Below are 14,342 nucleotides of genomic sequence, written 5' to 3' on the forward strand. Positions count from 1 at the left end.
CCCTCCAGCTGCACAGCGCCTCAGTTTCTGCCTTTTTTTTTTTTAATAAAAAAAAAAATAATAAAAAAAATAAAAACGACCTAAAATGGAGGCCGGTTTCTCGCCGTAAGCAGCGGGCTGCCTCCCCCGGCGCAGCCCCGATGTTGACATGTAACCGGGCCGGCGGCAGGATGGTGGTGGTGGACGCGGCCGGTCCCAACGGGCCCTTCCAGCCCCTGGCCCTGCTGCACATCAGAGGTGAGCAGCGAGGGTTTTGCTACCGCCGGGTCTTCGCCCCTTTTCAGCCCCCTTCGGTTGATGCCGAGGGATGCGAAGTCAGGAAGGTGCCGCGAGGGGCAGGGGGAGCCGAGCTGGGTGTGCGCCCCCAGCTCTGCCGGGGAAAGGACCCCCGGGCCTGGTGGCTGGGGAGGGGCAGGGGTGACACTCGGGGGGAGAACAGCCTTGGTGCAGCCGGGAAGCATTGCCGAGGAGATGCGGTTCGGCGCTAACAAGCGAGCTCTTATGTGCCTGGTGGCTTGCGCAGCCTTCGCTGTTAGCTTTCTGCACAGAAACGTGTTCTCTTGGATCTACAGAATTGCTGCACTGCAAGCCTACACATTACGTAGTCCCTTAGGAAAATGCATTTTCTCCTGACATTTTTTTTTTAGATAATATCGAGGTGTGTGTCTTGTTCTGTATTCTTGCGGTTAGTGGAATTTTGCATTGCCGTGTGTTTCTTTGTGTTTTTACATGCCCATAAACAAGCTTCGTAACCAATCAAAGCATTTATTTTTTTTAACGTCTTCCTCAAGCTGGCTTTGTTTTAGAACTTTTTAGGAAAGCAGAGCATTTATTAGATGGGATCAGCACAGCTTGAACAATGGCACTTATATGCAAGAAACACAGCTGATACTGTTCTTGATTACCTTTTCCTTCTCGGCTTTCCATGGCATAGGCTAGTTGTTAGTACTGAAAAGGTTTTTTTAATGAATATTCCATTCACTAAAAATATTTTGCTTTGAAAGTGTCGTGGTTTTTTTTAATAAACAAAACGCACAGAAGCCTGCTCCTCTAAGCAATAGCAGTTGTCTTCATATATTAAGAGATCATGATTTCTCTTTATCTCTACGAGAGCCTTACCCTTCTTTGTCTGAAGTGAGACTAGATGTATTCTAGAAGACTCTAATTTTGGTCTGTGAGTGTGTGTGGGGGGGAATGTGGTAAAATTCCCTTGAGTTAGAATAAGGGCTTTGCTTGTTGTCAAGGGAATATAAATGCGACTGCCTGAACTGTAGACAGGCCTTCACTCTTCCGTCTGTGCAAATCACCTTAATTTCCTGATATGTGCTTCATTTTGGAAGGGTAGAAGTCCCATCTTTTAAAGGCGCAAGTGAATTTTAGAAAAAAACAAAGGTTGGAGGCAGAACTATGAAGTGTTATAACGATGAACCGCAATAATCCTTTGTCTTAATATGATAAAAGGGTTCACGTCAGTGATTCTATTATCCCTGTTGCTCAAATCAAATACGTAATTGTGGAAGCAATTGTGGAAGTGCATTTTAAGAAACTTCTGAAATTTACTGTTGTAAACACTAAATTTTTGGTACACAGGATAATATGCTAATAAGGTTGAGGTTAAGGGTTGTGTTGTTACGTTTGTGTTTCTTGTTTTTTTTTTTTTTATTAATGAAGAAAGTCAACTTTCTTGTAAGCAATTAAGGAAGATCTGGGGGATTACTTTGCATTTTTCACATGGTAGGAAATTAGATGGGTGTCTGGTATTATAGCCCAGAGGAGTCTCTTCAGAGGTGAGGGGGAGCAGGGAGGAGAATGCATCTCTTCCATCCATCCATACTAGTTCATTCTTTTGTATGCACCTCATCTCACTAGCTGCTCTAATTTGACCAGTACTGATTTGCCCCCAAAATGAATCCTTACAGAACTATGTATTTAAAATAAATAGGAGCTAAAGTGAGCTGATAACTCTGAAGCCTAATGACAAAGGTTTACTGCTTGTTCTAATCCATGCAGCTTTTACAGTTGTCCTTTTACATCATCTGTTGAAGCATGGGTTGAATTTTCTAGTAGAAGTGCTTCTCTTCGTAGCTGCAAATGCTAGAATTTTAACTTAAAAAAAAAAAAAAGGCTGGTAGTATCTTCTCCACTAAAAGGTAAATCTGCTTTAGAACAAATTTCATATGGTGTTTAAAGTAAAAGTTTGAGATTGTGTATCTTGTTTTACCATTATATATTAGAGGGTAAAATACTCTGTTTGGCCTTAATGTTATTTGGGGTGAGTGGGGAAAAAGGAGGGGGTATTTTTGTAGAGCAGACTATCAGGAATTACTTGAAAATAAAAATTGCAATCTTGCTTTTAAAATTAATTCTAATACACTTTCTATACCTGGATCACATGGAATATGTAAAGTTTGCAGAATTAAAAAGAAGTCTGGTCTGGCAAGAGGTGGAAGCTTGCTCTTCTTCTTCCTCCCCCTTCTGAACTGCAGACAGCTTTATTGTCTGGGTTACTTGTAGCTTTGCCAAAGCACCACAGTTGGGAAAATAGATGCAGGTGTTTTTAAAAAGTCATGTTTAGAGCCTTGTGAATAGGAAATAAGGGTGTCAACATCTTATTGTCTACTGTTGCTGTCTCTGGAGGAACAATGGGGATTTGTAGGATAGGAGGTGTCAGGGCCCTGAATACCCCAGCTGGTGCTCAAAATCAGCTCTTGAGTCAGGCTGTCATGGAGAGAGCCGTGAGAAGTCTTGTTGGGGTTCCCCCCCTCACTCAGGAGCTGTTTTCAGGCTCAGGCCCTTGGCTTTGGTCACTGCCTCATCCAGGCTGCAGCCATATCTTGGGTGGTGTGCCTTGCCTTTCGGGGTCCTGATGTGTTGACCACCTGGCTTGACCTGCCTCTTCACTGCGGACATGTTCCACAACCACTGGACTGTTGGCTGGCCCTGATCACTGTCACTAGATCGGCTCTCCTTTTCTGGTTTGAATACAGTGAGACTCTGCCCTTTGTCACAATTATAGACTGGTGGCAGTTGTCCAAGACCAATGTGTAGAAATCGGGTCCGCGGAAGATGACTCTGGACCCATTGCTGGAAAACACCAAGCATCAGAAGAGCCCAGTCCACGGCAAAGGCAAGTGGCATGCAGCCATTACTGTGTGTTATCTGCTTGTGCTGACAGCGCTGGCTCAGGAAGAATGTTTGGCTACTGGGGTAGTGAGCCCTTGGTCATTCCACCCACACCAGGCTTTCCAGGGGGCCCAAGTCATGCTGCTGCATCGATCGTCCTAGAGTACAGAGCACATAATGGTCGGCTCAGCCGCTTGGCTTTAGTGACTGCAGTGAACTGAAAGCTTACCTTGCAAGCTTAAAGAGAATCGGTTTCAATTTGAGCAGCTGTTATGGCTACGAAATAGCTGTTGTGGTTTGTGGTCCTCAGTAGAGGCTTTGTGTGTGTGCAGTTGGCTGTGAAACAAGCGAAGATGGAGAAGGTAAAGCAACTGGTTGTGGGGTATCTGCATGGAGAGTTCCTGTAGGATCCTTGTGTGGAGGTCACTAGCTATGAAGGTGACGTAAGGACAGCAGAGAATTATTAAGTATTGCAAACGTAAGATTTTTACAGCAAAGAGGGAAGCAGAGCAGGATGGTTTTTCAAGATGCTTCTCTCTCCTTATGGAGCCCTTCTGGCAGCGAAACCCCTAGGGTGACTGGAGTGCACTCAGGGCCCTGATCCAAGTAACTGAGATGAGGCCTGGGGGAAGGAATCAGGACCTTCTGATTTCCATCTCAGTGCTTCAAGCAAAGAAAGGCGCTGTAAAAGCAGCATAGATTACAACAAACTGTTAACATTTGTCACTAGGCTTCAGTTACCAGTTTGTGTTTACTGTGGTGAGTTGTCTTGCAGGAAGCTGTAGCTGTAGGACAGAGTGCAGTTAGAAAATGATCTTGATTCTTTGTGTAGGCAGATTATAAATGTCTATTCCTTTGGGGGGGTACGCTTTTCATTAGAAGTGCAGTTGACTGCTGTTAGCCTGAAAAACAGTGTTTTCATGTAGTCAAGACACAGATATTCAGAAATTTGAACAAAATATTGGTAGAACTCTGCTCTGGTCTGCATTGCCAGAATTAACAGAGTATAGAAGTTAGTTTAGCGGCCTAGTTGCTTAGTGGAATTGGTAATATTGTCTGTTCACGCTTTTCCAAAACGATTTTCAAGATACTTTGCAAGACGTGGTGAAAGTTGTGTGGGAGGGAGGATGAGAACGCCCTGATCCTGTGTCAGCTCCCACCAGTGCTTCCTGTAGGCTGTGACCTGTTTCAAATACCTCATTGTCTGTTGTCCTCTGCCTTCCAGAGCAGTAAAATTTTTTGATACTCAACTTTGTAATTATTTAACTTAATTTGGATTTTGTGAAAGTTTGTGGGGTTGGTTGTTTGAAGATGTAGGTAATGTTAACTCTGCCTGTTCTTTTCATGTGCTCCCTGTAATCCTGAGCAAGGGACCATGGAAGGTAGTTCATATTCCATCTCCACATAGTGCTCTTCTACAGGGTATGACTAAAAATGGCAGCGGTAACATTCTTGTGATGTATTTATCTGAGGATATGGATAGAAATTTACATTCTTAGAAAAGCTTGGTAAAAGCTGATGGTTCTGTTGGGTTGGGTACCAACACAGCATCAAGCACCTCGTGATGCTGGTTTCTCTGAGCTTGGGCCGCCTTAGATAACCTTTCAGCTCCAGATCAAATCATCATAAACTAATGCCAGGTTCTTAAAGAAACCAAGTGCTCTCCAGCTATTGTAAGCTGCATTTCCACTTTGTATTTTCATAGTTGATTATGAAAGGTCAAGTCCCTTTGACAATGAGTAAACAGAGGGAGCAGCTTTTAAGTGAGCTACATGATGCATTTAAACCTGAAGTACGTGATTTTCCTTAAAGGAGAAAAGTTCACTCAGTGCTTTCATTTTATAAAGAACCCAAAGAACCCAGCATGTTTCTTTTTCTTGAAAAATAATTGACTTGTAGATATTTCTGTTTAATAGTACTTGCTGAAAATCACAAAGGCTTTTACTTCACAGGATTTTTTTCTGAGCTAAAAAAAATCAATTTTGTAATTAATTAAATGGAAGTGAAGGCCAAAGCTCACGCTTCAGCAGTAATGCAGACCAAATTCAGCATGCAGAGCAGCAGCCATTAATCTGACGATGCACAAAAGGAGGCTGAGAACTGGGTTTGCTGGCCCAAGGAAGGAAAGGCTGAGAAGAGATGTTTTCTTCGGCTGACGGGAGGGTATGGAGAACAGAGCCAGACGCTTCTCAGAGATGCACGGTGCCTGAAGAGAGATGACTGATACAAGCTGCAATGCAAGAAATTGCAACTGAATGCAAGGAGAAAAAAAAAATTCACTGTGAAAGTGTTTAAACATGGGAACAAGATTCCAAAAGGGGCTGTGAAATCTCTGCTTGGAGACGCTGAAAACTTGAGTGGGCAACATGAGCAGCTCTGCTTACGTAGTTCACCTTGCTTTGAGCGGGGGTTAGACCAGCAGAAGTGAGACAGTCACTTCTGATAAATTATGCTATGATCCTGCAGTTCTTTATTGCATATGGGGCAAAAAAGACTGCCCTTTCTGTCACTTAAAAAAATAATAATTTTAATGTACTTCTTAAAATTTGAAGAGCAATATTCTGTATTTTTGGTTGCTGTTTTTTCCCCTTTGGTTACTGAAGTAGACTTCTTAATGCGTTTAGTGCCAAAATGCCTATTAGTACTTTTACGTCTGTGGTAACTCTGAAGTTTGTGTACTACTTTCATGAAAACTGTTACGGTGTTTTTAAATGATTCTCACTGGTTTTGTGAACTGTTAAAGATAGGGTAAGTGGAGCTGTATGCAGTATTAAAAATATTGGCACACAAAAACAATGTTTTGTTACTTTCTTAATGCTCTTTTAGCAGCTCAGCAGTAGTCAAAAATTGTTTGGCAGGTATGTGTTTTTAGGGAGCATCCATAACTAAAATATCTTTTGAGTAAGCTAGAACTCGTAAATATATGCAGTCAGCTGGTTCACCCACATTTCTTCACATTTATCCGCATTTGAAAATATGTAATAAATGGAATTCATTTGCTCAGTACTGTGAAATCTTTCTGTAGCTCTTTTTAACAGGCTTTAAAGTGACAATGAATATTCCATTAACAAACTGTGTGACCTCACTATTAATCTTCTGTATTGTTTATGAAAATGTTGAACAGGGTAACTTCTACCACAGATCCTCACAACATGTTTTTGGTAATCTTCCTGCATTATAAAAACACTGTTAAAAGTTTGTGTTTTTTTTTTAATTCCTGAGATAACTGTCACCTGTCATTACTTTATAATCCTTTCCAAGAACTTGGTAAATTTCAAGCGTAATTTCCTTTACATGTGATCACTTTTTTTATTAATGCTTTATTAGTCTGAAACTGAGCTGTATTGATTTTGAAAGCATACGTAGAAATCTCAATGTCACCTTTCATGCTATTTTTTCTGGTGTTAGTGTATCCTGCTGTGGGAAATGAAAGTGTTTTATTCCCACTGTACTTCCTGCGCAATGGTAATTTTTACCTCCATACAAGTAGGTATTTTTAAGGATGATAAATGAATTTAACCGGTTTGAGCATGCATGTTTGCTTGACCATTAATTTTCTTTAATCTTTCGACACATTTAAATGTAGTAAACATTTAAGGTACAGTGAGTCTTTGTCAGTGGTGAGTAGGATCTTCCTGAGAAGGAAGTTGTAGAGAGTAAACCCCATAATCGCTTTCTTCAGAGATGTTTCCATCACATTAATGAGCCATGCTAATTCATTTTCAGTTTATTTAAAATATAAATTGACAGCTTCTTCTGAAATTGCAGGCATGCTTTTAGTTCGTGGAAATATTCCTGTGCCTTCAAAACTTCCTTCCCCACTTTTAATCCAGTTAATGGGACTTCCCATGATCAGCACGCATTTTCTGTTCTGTTTGTGGGTTGCAGTTCTTGGTTTTGCATGGATGAATCTTAGCTGGGGTTTAAAGGAGATGAAAAATGCTTGTTCTTCCCCATCAGAGCAAATTGAAATTTGATAATCTGGAGGTGGGAGCACTGGCTGCTTGTTCGAAGGTTTTTACCTGTGCCTTCTTACTGAGCCACCCAGACTCTGTTGATGTTCAGCCTGACTCCTCTTGCCAAAATTGCTGAAACTTTCCTGTATCCTCGTAGCAAATACTTGGCCAGTGCTGCTCTATAGCCTTGCTTAACCACTTGTACATGGAATTGTTAGCTTTGAAACCCTCTACTGTTCTTCCTGAAACTGGTGCTTTGAAAGGGAGAAACAAGACCATCTTCCCCAGGAACAAGCAGCACTTCTGTTCTTAACGAACCCAGGTCTCATATCTGTAGGATTGTGAGATGTGTATGTAAGAATGTCATCAATTAGTATTAGATAATTATCTAAACTATCACAGCACTGTTATTTCATACAAATGACTGTTGCAGTATTATTGCCTCTTGTGATGGTTTTGCTGGATTTTTAGAAGGACATCTAGATGTAGCCATAGTACGTAGCCAGACACAGACTGATGTTTGTGGGTTTTTTCTTTAAACTGGTGTTTCCTGAAGCAACTCATGGGGAACATTCTTAATACTTGACCAAGAGCACATTTAAAGGAGGCTGCATATTTATCACACCTGCTGAGTTTAATGTGTTACTGCTTTTACTGTCTGTATTCTGTACTTCTGTCGTTCCTTCTGTATTTTTTAATCTTTGTCTAAATCTTTCAGCCAAATGAAGTGTGCATGTATAAATTCAGCTCCTGGAAACAATGAGGATGTTAACTGTTCACACTGCCTTTAAAATCTCAAAGGGTTTGACTGTAAAAAGTCTTGGGAGGGGACTTTTTGTTGAGCTAAAAGTTCCTTTAAATTAGAGGAAGGTAGTCATCTGGAATTTTTAAGTTGTATTTATTGAGTCATACTGTAATGGTATTCCCTTCAGAGGAAGCAAAATTGTATCAACATAAATGCATATCGTCCTCAATTCTTACTTATACATCTAAATTCTTCTGTTTGGTGATTTTTTGCTATGACATACGTTTTAAGATTAAAATCCAACATCATTGTTAACTTGTAACTTCTATAGAGTCAGCTGATTCTTCATCAAATACTGCTAGTTACTGAAACCATTGTAAAGCATGTAGTAGTGGGTACCAGTAATATTTTTCATTTATAGGTACAGGAGTATTTACATCTATGCAAACAAGATGTTCCTCTGCTGGTAATGGCTTTTATGTTCTAACCTTTCTGCCTGACCTAAACCACCTATATGAGTGAAAGTGCAATCTTCTCAGGAAACAGAGCCTGTGCTTGGCTTCTGTCCACCTGCTTGTGTTTAAAAATGACACAGCTGAGTTAAATGATGTTCTGAATGCAAATGAATGCATGATATTTTTAAAGCCAAATCTGCACGTGTTTTATTGAATTCCACTTAATGTGCATACAGGTTGTGCAACACCATTTCTGCTATAATTTGCCAGTTAAGTTTCCTTTTTCAAAGGCAATTAAATTAGGGATGGGGGACTGCTTCAGAACTGTTACCAGTAACGGTGGAAGTGACAGTTTTATGTCAGGCTTCAATTTTCTTAATTGCTCTTGTGACTGATACTTGTCTGAATTTTATGAAGTAAACATTTTCCTTATAAGTTCTTTAAAGAAAAGACGAAATACGAAACCAAAAGATGTAAAAAGTAAGTTTAAAAAAAAAAAACATTCATTTTGGACTTCTCCAGTTATATGTAGCAGTCTGCTACTTGAAAACTTTTCTCTTTGGATCAGTTTTACAGAAGTTCTTTAATTTGCATTTTTGGATTTGCCAACTGATTTTTTGTTTTTTTAACAAAACCTCTAGAACCAAATTTTCATGCTGCTTTTGTATTTGAAGTCAAAGCATAACAATGTCAGTGCTGTTTCAGAGGTGTTCTGTTTTCGTTCACATATCGGAAAGAAAACTTGACCAAAATGATCAAAGCTTGAAATCTCATAAGCAGGTTAAGGAAAAACTGTTACCAGTTCTTTGAGGTATAATAAGTTTTTCTTCAAAGATATACTCCAAGTGAACTTTAATTACACTAGAATGTTTCTTCCAACCTCTTCCCAGCACTCTATTTTATCCTTTGCATCTGTTAGCATATAACCTTCTACATAAACTATCTCGAAATCCCAAATCTGATGCAGAGGTGGGTGGTTTTTTGTTTGGTTGGTTTTTGAGGACTGCCTATTGAAGTTATTTGCATGGTATGAAAAGTTTGGTTTTGTTCTTGTCCCGGTAGGAAATTAATATCTTACTGACCTTTGAATCAGAGTAAACACATGCTCTCCAAAGTAAAATTTTGAGCATGGACTTTACTGCCTAATTCTTCTCACTCCCTCTGATTGGAAAGTGAGTATTCATTAACGTAGCTTAAGGGATAATGAATGCTAAAGTTTATTTTAAATAGAAGAAATTATAATCAACTGCTTTTATTGTTCAATTAAATCTTCTGTTTAAAAAGAAGATAGTAACTAAAAATAGCCTTAATACATACTTAGGGAAATTGCTGGGAGTGAGGTGTTTATAAACATGACCAGAATTTTTGGACACGCAGTAGTGGGTCAGCCATAGCTAAGAAAGCCAAGCCAAGCTATTTGTGCCTTTTGTTGGAAGCTCAGATTTGAGTGTGTTACATAAAGAAATGGTCCACTTGTTCTGCTGTGGGAGAGTGGTAGAAATTTAGTGCACGTTACCAGCAGAACATCAGCCTTTCTGGCAGCGAAGCAATGTACTCCTTTCGGGATGCTGTTGCTAGTAGGTACAAGCTCCATTCTGTCCAGAATCCCTTTGTGAGACTGAAGACTAGCCCGACCAGAGCCTAAAGACATCTGTGTGAAGTAAATACCGTAGTTGTCTGAAAACATGTACACGAGGGAAAATAGCATTGGAATATGCAGTGATGATTTGTGAATTGAGTTAAATGGAAAATTCTGAAGCACTTCATTCCTGCCATAACATACCTGTATATATTTTATCTGTAATCTCTATCTATGTCTTTAATCTTTAATCTTAATGCAAAATAATGTTGAAAGCATGTATTTCAATACAAGTCAATACTATGGTCTTGTTATATGAGTCAAAACTTCCCTTGCTAAAACATGAATTTTATTTCCCAGCGGGGAACTGCTAGTAATTGTTGTTAGTATTTGAAGTAATGGTTCTTAGCACTTGACGTGGCGAGCATTGGCTGCTAAGCAAGTTACTGACCTAGCTCTAAGGTTACTTCTCCTCTCCCAGGCATTATTGCTGTTATGCCGACCACTTCTTTTACCCAAGTTGCATCACACAAGGTTCCCAAATTTCATAGGCATATGTAACTGTTGAAGTGTTGCTTATGCCAACAGTGGGGAAGGCAACGTACTGAACTGGAAAGTAGGATTTTTTCAGGAATACACGTGGGGTGGTAATTGTTGTCTGTTGAAAGTTCAGTCAGAACCTCAGTTTGCATCCAGGCTCAGTTACCTTCACTGGTAGAGCCTTCCCTCTGAATAGACTTTTTGAAAACACTTATTCCAGATCTTATTTCTAATTTTGAAAATAATGGAGAATTCAGCTGATTCAGTGTTATCATCAAGGAAAAATTTTAGAAGTGTTTGATTAATTTAAAAATAAATGTTAGCTTCAGTGAGTGCATACAGCTGTGCCTGTGGTACAACTTAAAGAACTCTTGCCTGGGGGTTGTGCGTTTGGTTTAGGTTGCGTTAGGATGTGAAACGCTCAGGGTTTCTTTCTATGGTTTAACTATAGAAAACCGTGGTTCTCTTTTCTTCATGCTTTCTAATCTATTACGTCATCTCTTTCCAAGTCAACACTTGACCCAGTGTTCTTCAATGAAATCTTATGATATCTGTTAATAATTTTTCTAGATCTCACCATTAAGTTTATGTATTTTACAATTCCAAAGTGTCTAACAGAAAACAAGCAGTAACCCACAGGGTTTATCACATGTAACAGCAAGGAGAGGAACAACCATGCTGATAGGCTCTTTAGGAAGTAACCAAGATACTTTATACATATTTTGGTGATTGGTTTTGCGTTGAATCACATTTCACACAGATGTATGACAGCTAATACTGTTGGCAAGTTACTCACTCTTGAGTGGTATCTGGCTAGAGTTACAGGTTGGTATATGGAGTTGTGGTGTGCTTCAGGAAGCTGCATTTCTGCTTGTAGTAGATGGCTCGGCATGATTAGCTTAGATTTATTTCAAGCAAGCATCAAAAGTGGCAGAGTTTTATTCAGCTGTTCATTGTTTTCTTCAATTTTCTTAATATAAAGCATATAAATTACACCACACACTGCACTTACATTCTGTAATGTAACTTAAGTCTGGTCTCACCAGTAACCTTGACGGCAGTTCTTCATTTTCTGAGAGACGGTTATATATATTAAAAATACTTTTAAACTCGAATGCAATTGATGTTGCATATTTTTGTTTACGTAAAACTCCAGATTATTGTACCATTGAAAATGGATGCAAGGTTACTTGTATCTTTTGAAGTACATAGTAAAAAGGAAATAGAGGATTTTTCACTTATGGTTACTAGTAAGTGCTTTGTGTTCAAAAATGGCTTTTCCTGTCATGTTAACTGTGTGCGTGCCAAAAAGCTCAGAGATCTGTATCTGTTTGGTTCCTGCTTCCCTTGTTAAGACAGTTTTTTCTTCCATTGTCTATTTGATTTTACTCGCTGTCATTTTTCTCCCTAATTTTCAGGTGGAATTTTTACTTCATTAGGTCAAGTCCATTTCTGCTTGTTTCACTTGTCATTTCCTGTATGAGCATTCCTGTTTTCCTCTGTATGGCACATTGCCTTCCAAGTATTTATGCAGTTACGACTTCTACTCTCTTATTTTTTTCAATGTTTTAATCTAGTCTAAAAATGCTTAGTTCAGTTAGATTTAAATATATATCTGATCTCAGGGTGTTTTTTACTGTTTTGGGGGGTGGTTCTAAGAAAGTAGCTGATTTCTGATAACATTCTTTTTAATGCAGGAGCTTAGATGCAGGGTGGTTTTGGTCCACTTTTGAAGAATCATTACATAATGTAGTAAGTCATTGTGTGTCTCTGATCCACTTTTCCCATCAGTAGTTACAATGTACACCTGGAAAAGATGTTAGTGAAAGTCATTACAGTGCCTCAGCTTGTTTAAATATGTTAAAAAAAAAAAAAAAAAAAATTACTGCCAAACAGTGCAGAATGACAGCAAACTTTTTTCTACTTCCTTGCCAGTTGAAGTCCTTAATCTCCCATTTTTATTTTTGACAGTTAAAATGTCATTACATAAAGCTTCTCTATCATCAATCGCACAATTTAATCTTGTAGCTAGGGGATAGCTGCCACCACCAATAGCCTTCCACGTGGGATTCCCCCAAGACTGCAGGACTGCAGCTTTCCTAATGGATTACTGTTGTGAAGCACCTCTCTTGAGCTTCACTCCGGGACTGACAAAACGTGTGCTTCTCAGGACTTTCTGCCTCTTGTAAGCTGTGGGTTTTTTTTGCTGTTGCTGTTTAATTAGTATTACAGTAGTTGATTTAATTCTAGCAGCCCTTAGTTTATTTTTTTCTAATAAATGCAAGACTGTATTGCTTTAAAAAAATCTAAATCCAATGAGAAGTCTTTCTTTTGAATGATTTCTTTATTTAGAAAAAAAATGTTATATGCTATGTACCTGTCTATGTAATGATTTCCAGCATCTTGTTCCTCCAGCCTTCCCCCTCCCCCTTTCTGTATCGTGAGATTAAGACTAGTTTCATACACAACCCGTCAGAGGTGGAATAAACTTTTCTCTTAAACAGAGTTTCAGTTAGACCTAGACTGCACATCAGCAGAGAAGCAAAGTCAGCTCTATTGTTTTGCTGAAAAAAATAAAGCTGAATTTTCACTACTAGCTGGGACCTTTGGTTTCTGAAAACAAAACTTAAGTAAAACCACAAATGGAGTACTTGAATGTGCAGAAATTTGAACAGCTTGAAAGTGAAATCAAATGCAGCTTGCTTTTGAATTTTAGATAGAAAATGTGCCACATGGATAGGATTTCAAGCATCACTTTTAAACTTTATTTAATATCAATATGTAGGGAAATATTTACCGTGTTTTGGGTGCCGGTCTCATTCAGGTGCATTACGGAATGTGAAACAGCAGTAGTTAGCAGCAGTGCGGTTTCTCTAAAGACTGAGAAAACAAACCAAAAGCTCTTATTTCCAATTACAAATGCCTGTTACCTGGAGCACAGCCAAAAGGTATGTCTGGCAGCAGCTCAGTTCCTTGAAGGCAAAGGAGTGGGCATAGCCAGTATTTACAGCTGATTCTCCTTTCTCTATGGGATTGCTGCTGAGAACAGTGGTGCTGCATAAAAGCAGCAGATCCAAGAGAGGGTCATGCTTTAAAGTTGCAGTTTGCTGTACAAGTACTAATAGAGGCTGGGTGCATCCATCTACCAGTCTCAGCTCACCATCGAATTGGCCTTGAACAACACAATTTTGCTATGATATTAGCTATTTGGGCTGTTAAAACATTTCATTGTCTGTCCTGCAGAAGCTGTAAGTATCTTTAGAGCATTTTTAACTATTGACCTGGAATTTTTGGAGAATCGTGGGCTTTGTTCTAGGCCAGGCTGAAAGTTCATCTAACCTGCAGCATCCTGTTTCTGACAGGAAATGCATTGTTTCAAGAGAAAGGAGAAAAAAAAAAAAAGGTTGAGAACTTAGTTGGAATGTATTTGAGTAATAATAGTATAATAAATGGTAAATGGAGAAGGACCTCAAACTTGAAGGAGCTGTGATAGAAACTCAGCTGCAGTTCTTTTGGAAAAAGCCTGCATTCTTTTATGACACTACTTCACTTACTTGTGAATCCCATTATCTTCAGTAGTGAGACAGTAGAATTTGCTTTTCTGTGCCACTTAAGACAGCATGATATATAAAAATACTGAGTCTAATACAAGCACTGTGTGTCTTCCCATGGGTGTTCCTGTGGCTTTGATCACTATGGGCATTTTTCTTGTTTTAAGCATTTCTTTTGGAGGAAAAAAAAAAAAAGCTTCTACAGGATCAATAGTGTTCCAGATAAAACAATATAAACAGCAATATTTCATGTATTTTTTCCATCCAATGTATCCATAACAATACCTTGTTTCAAGTAATCTGCAGCCAAACTCCCACTCCCAGGGTTGCTAGTTATTGTATCAAGTGTATTGCATATTGTATGTAATTATAGTAATTCCTTGTATTCCTTAA

General features: G+C 39.1%; 1 protein-coding gene across 4 annotated transcripts in view; it reads left to right on the forward strand.

The window, feature by feature from the left end:
- Positions 1-14,342, forward strand: part of PPP2R5C (protein phosphatase 2 regulatory subunit B'gamma) — an 81,324-nt gene that overhangs the window by 30,614 nt on the left and 36,368 nt on the right. The window contains exon 1 of one of the 4 annotated variants that reach the window (XM_013198299.3): positions 2-237. The exons of the other annotated variants lie outside the window; for them this stretch is intronic. Coding sequence (XP_013053753.1) covers positions 141-237 — 97 coding nt within the window. The 5' untranslated portion in view covers positions 2-140. Of the gene's footprint in view, position 1; positions 238-14,342 lie in introns of those variants that run through there. 4 annotated transcript variants of the gene reach the window in all.

Source organism: Anser cygnoides, chromosome 5 (genome assembly GCF_040182565.1).
Source record: "Anser cygnoides isolate HZ-2024a breed goose chromosome 5, Taihu_goose_T2T_genome, whole genome shotgun sequence".
Lineage (NCBI taxonomy): Eukaryota > Metazoa > Chordata > Aves > Anseriformes > Anatidae > Anser > Anser cygnoides.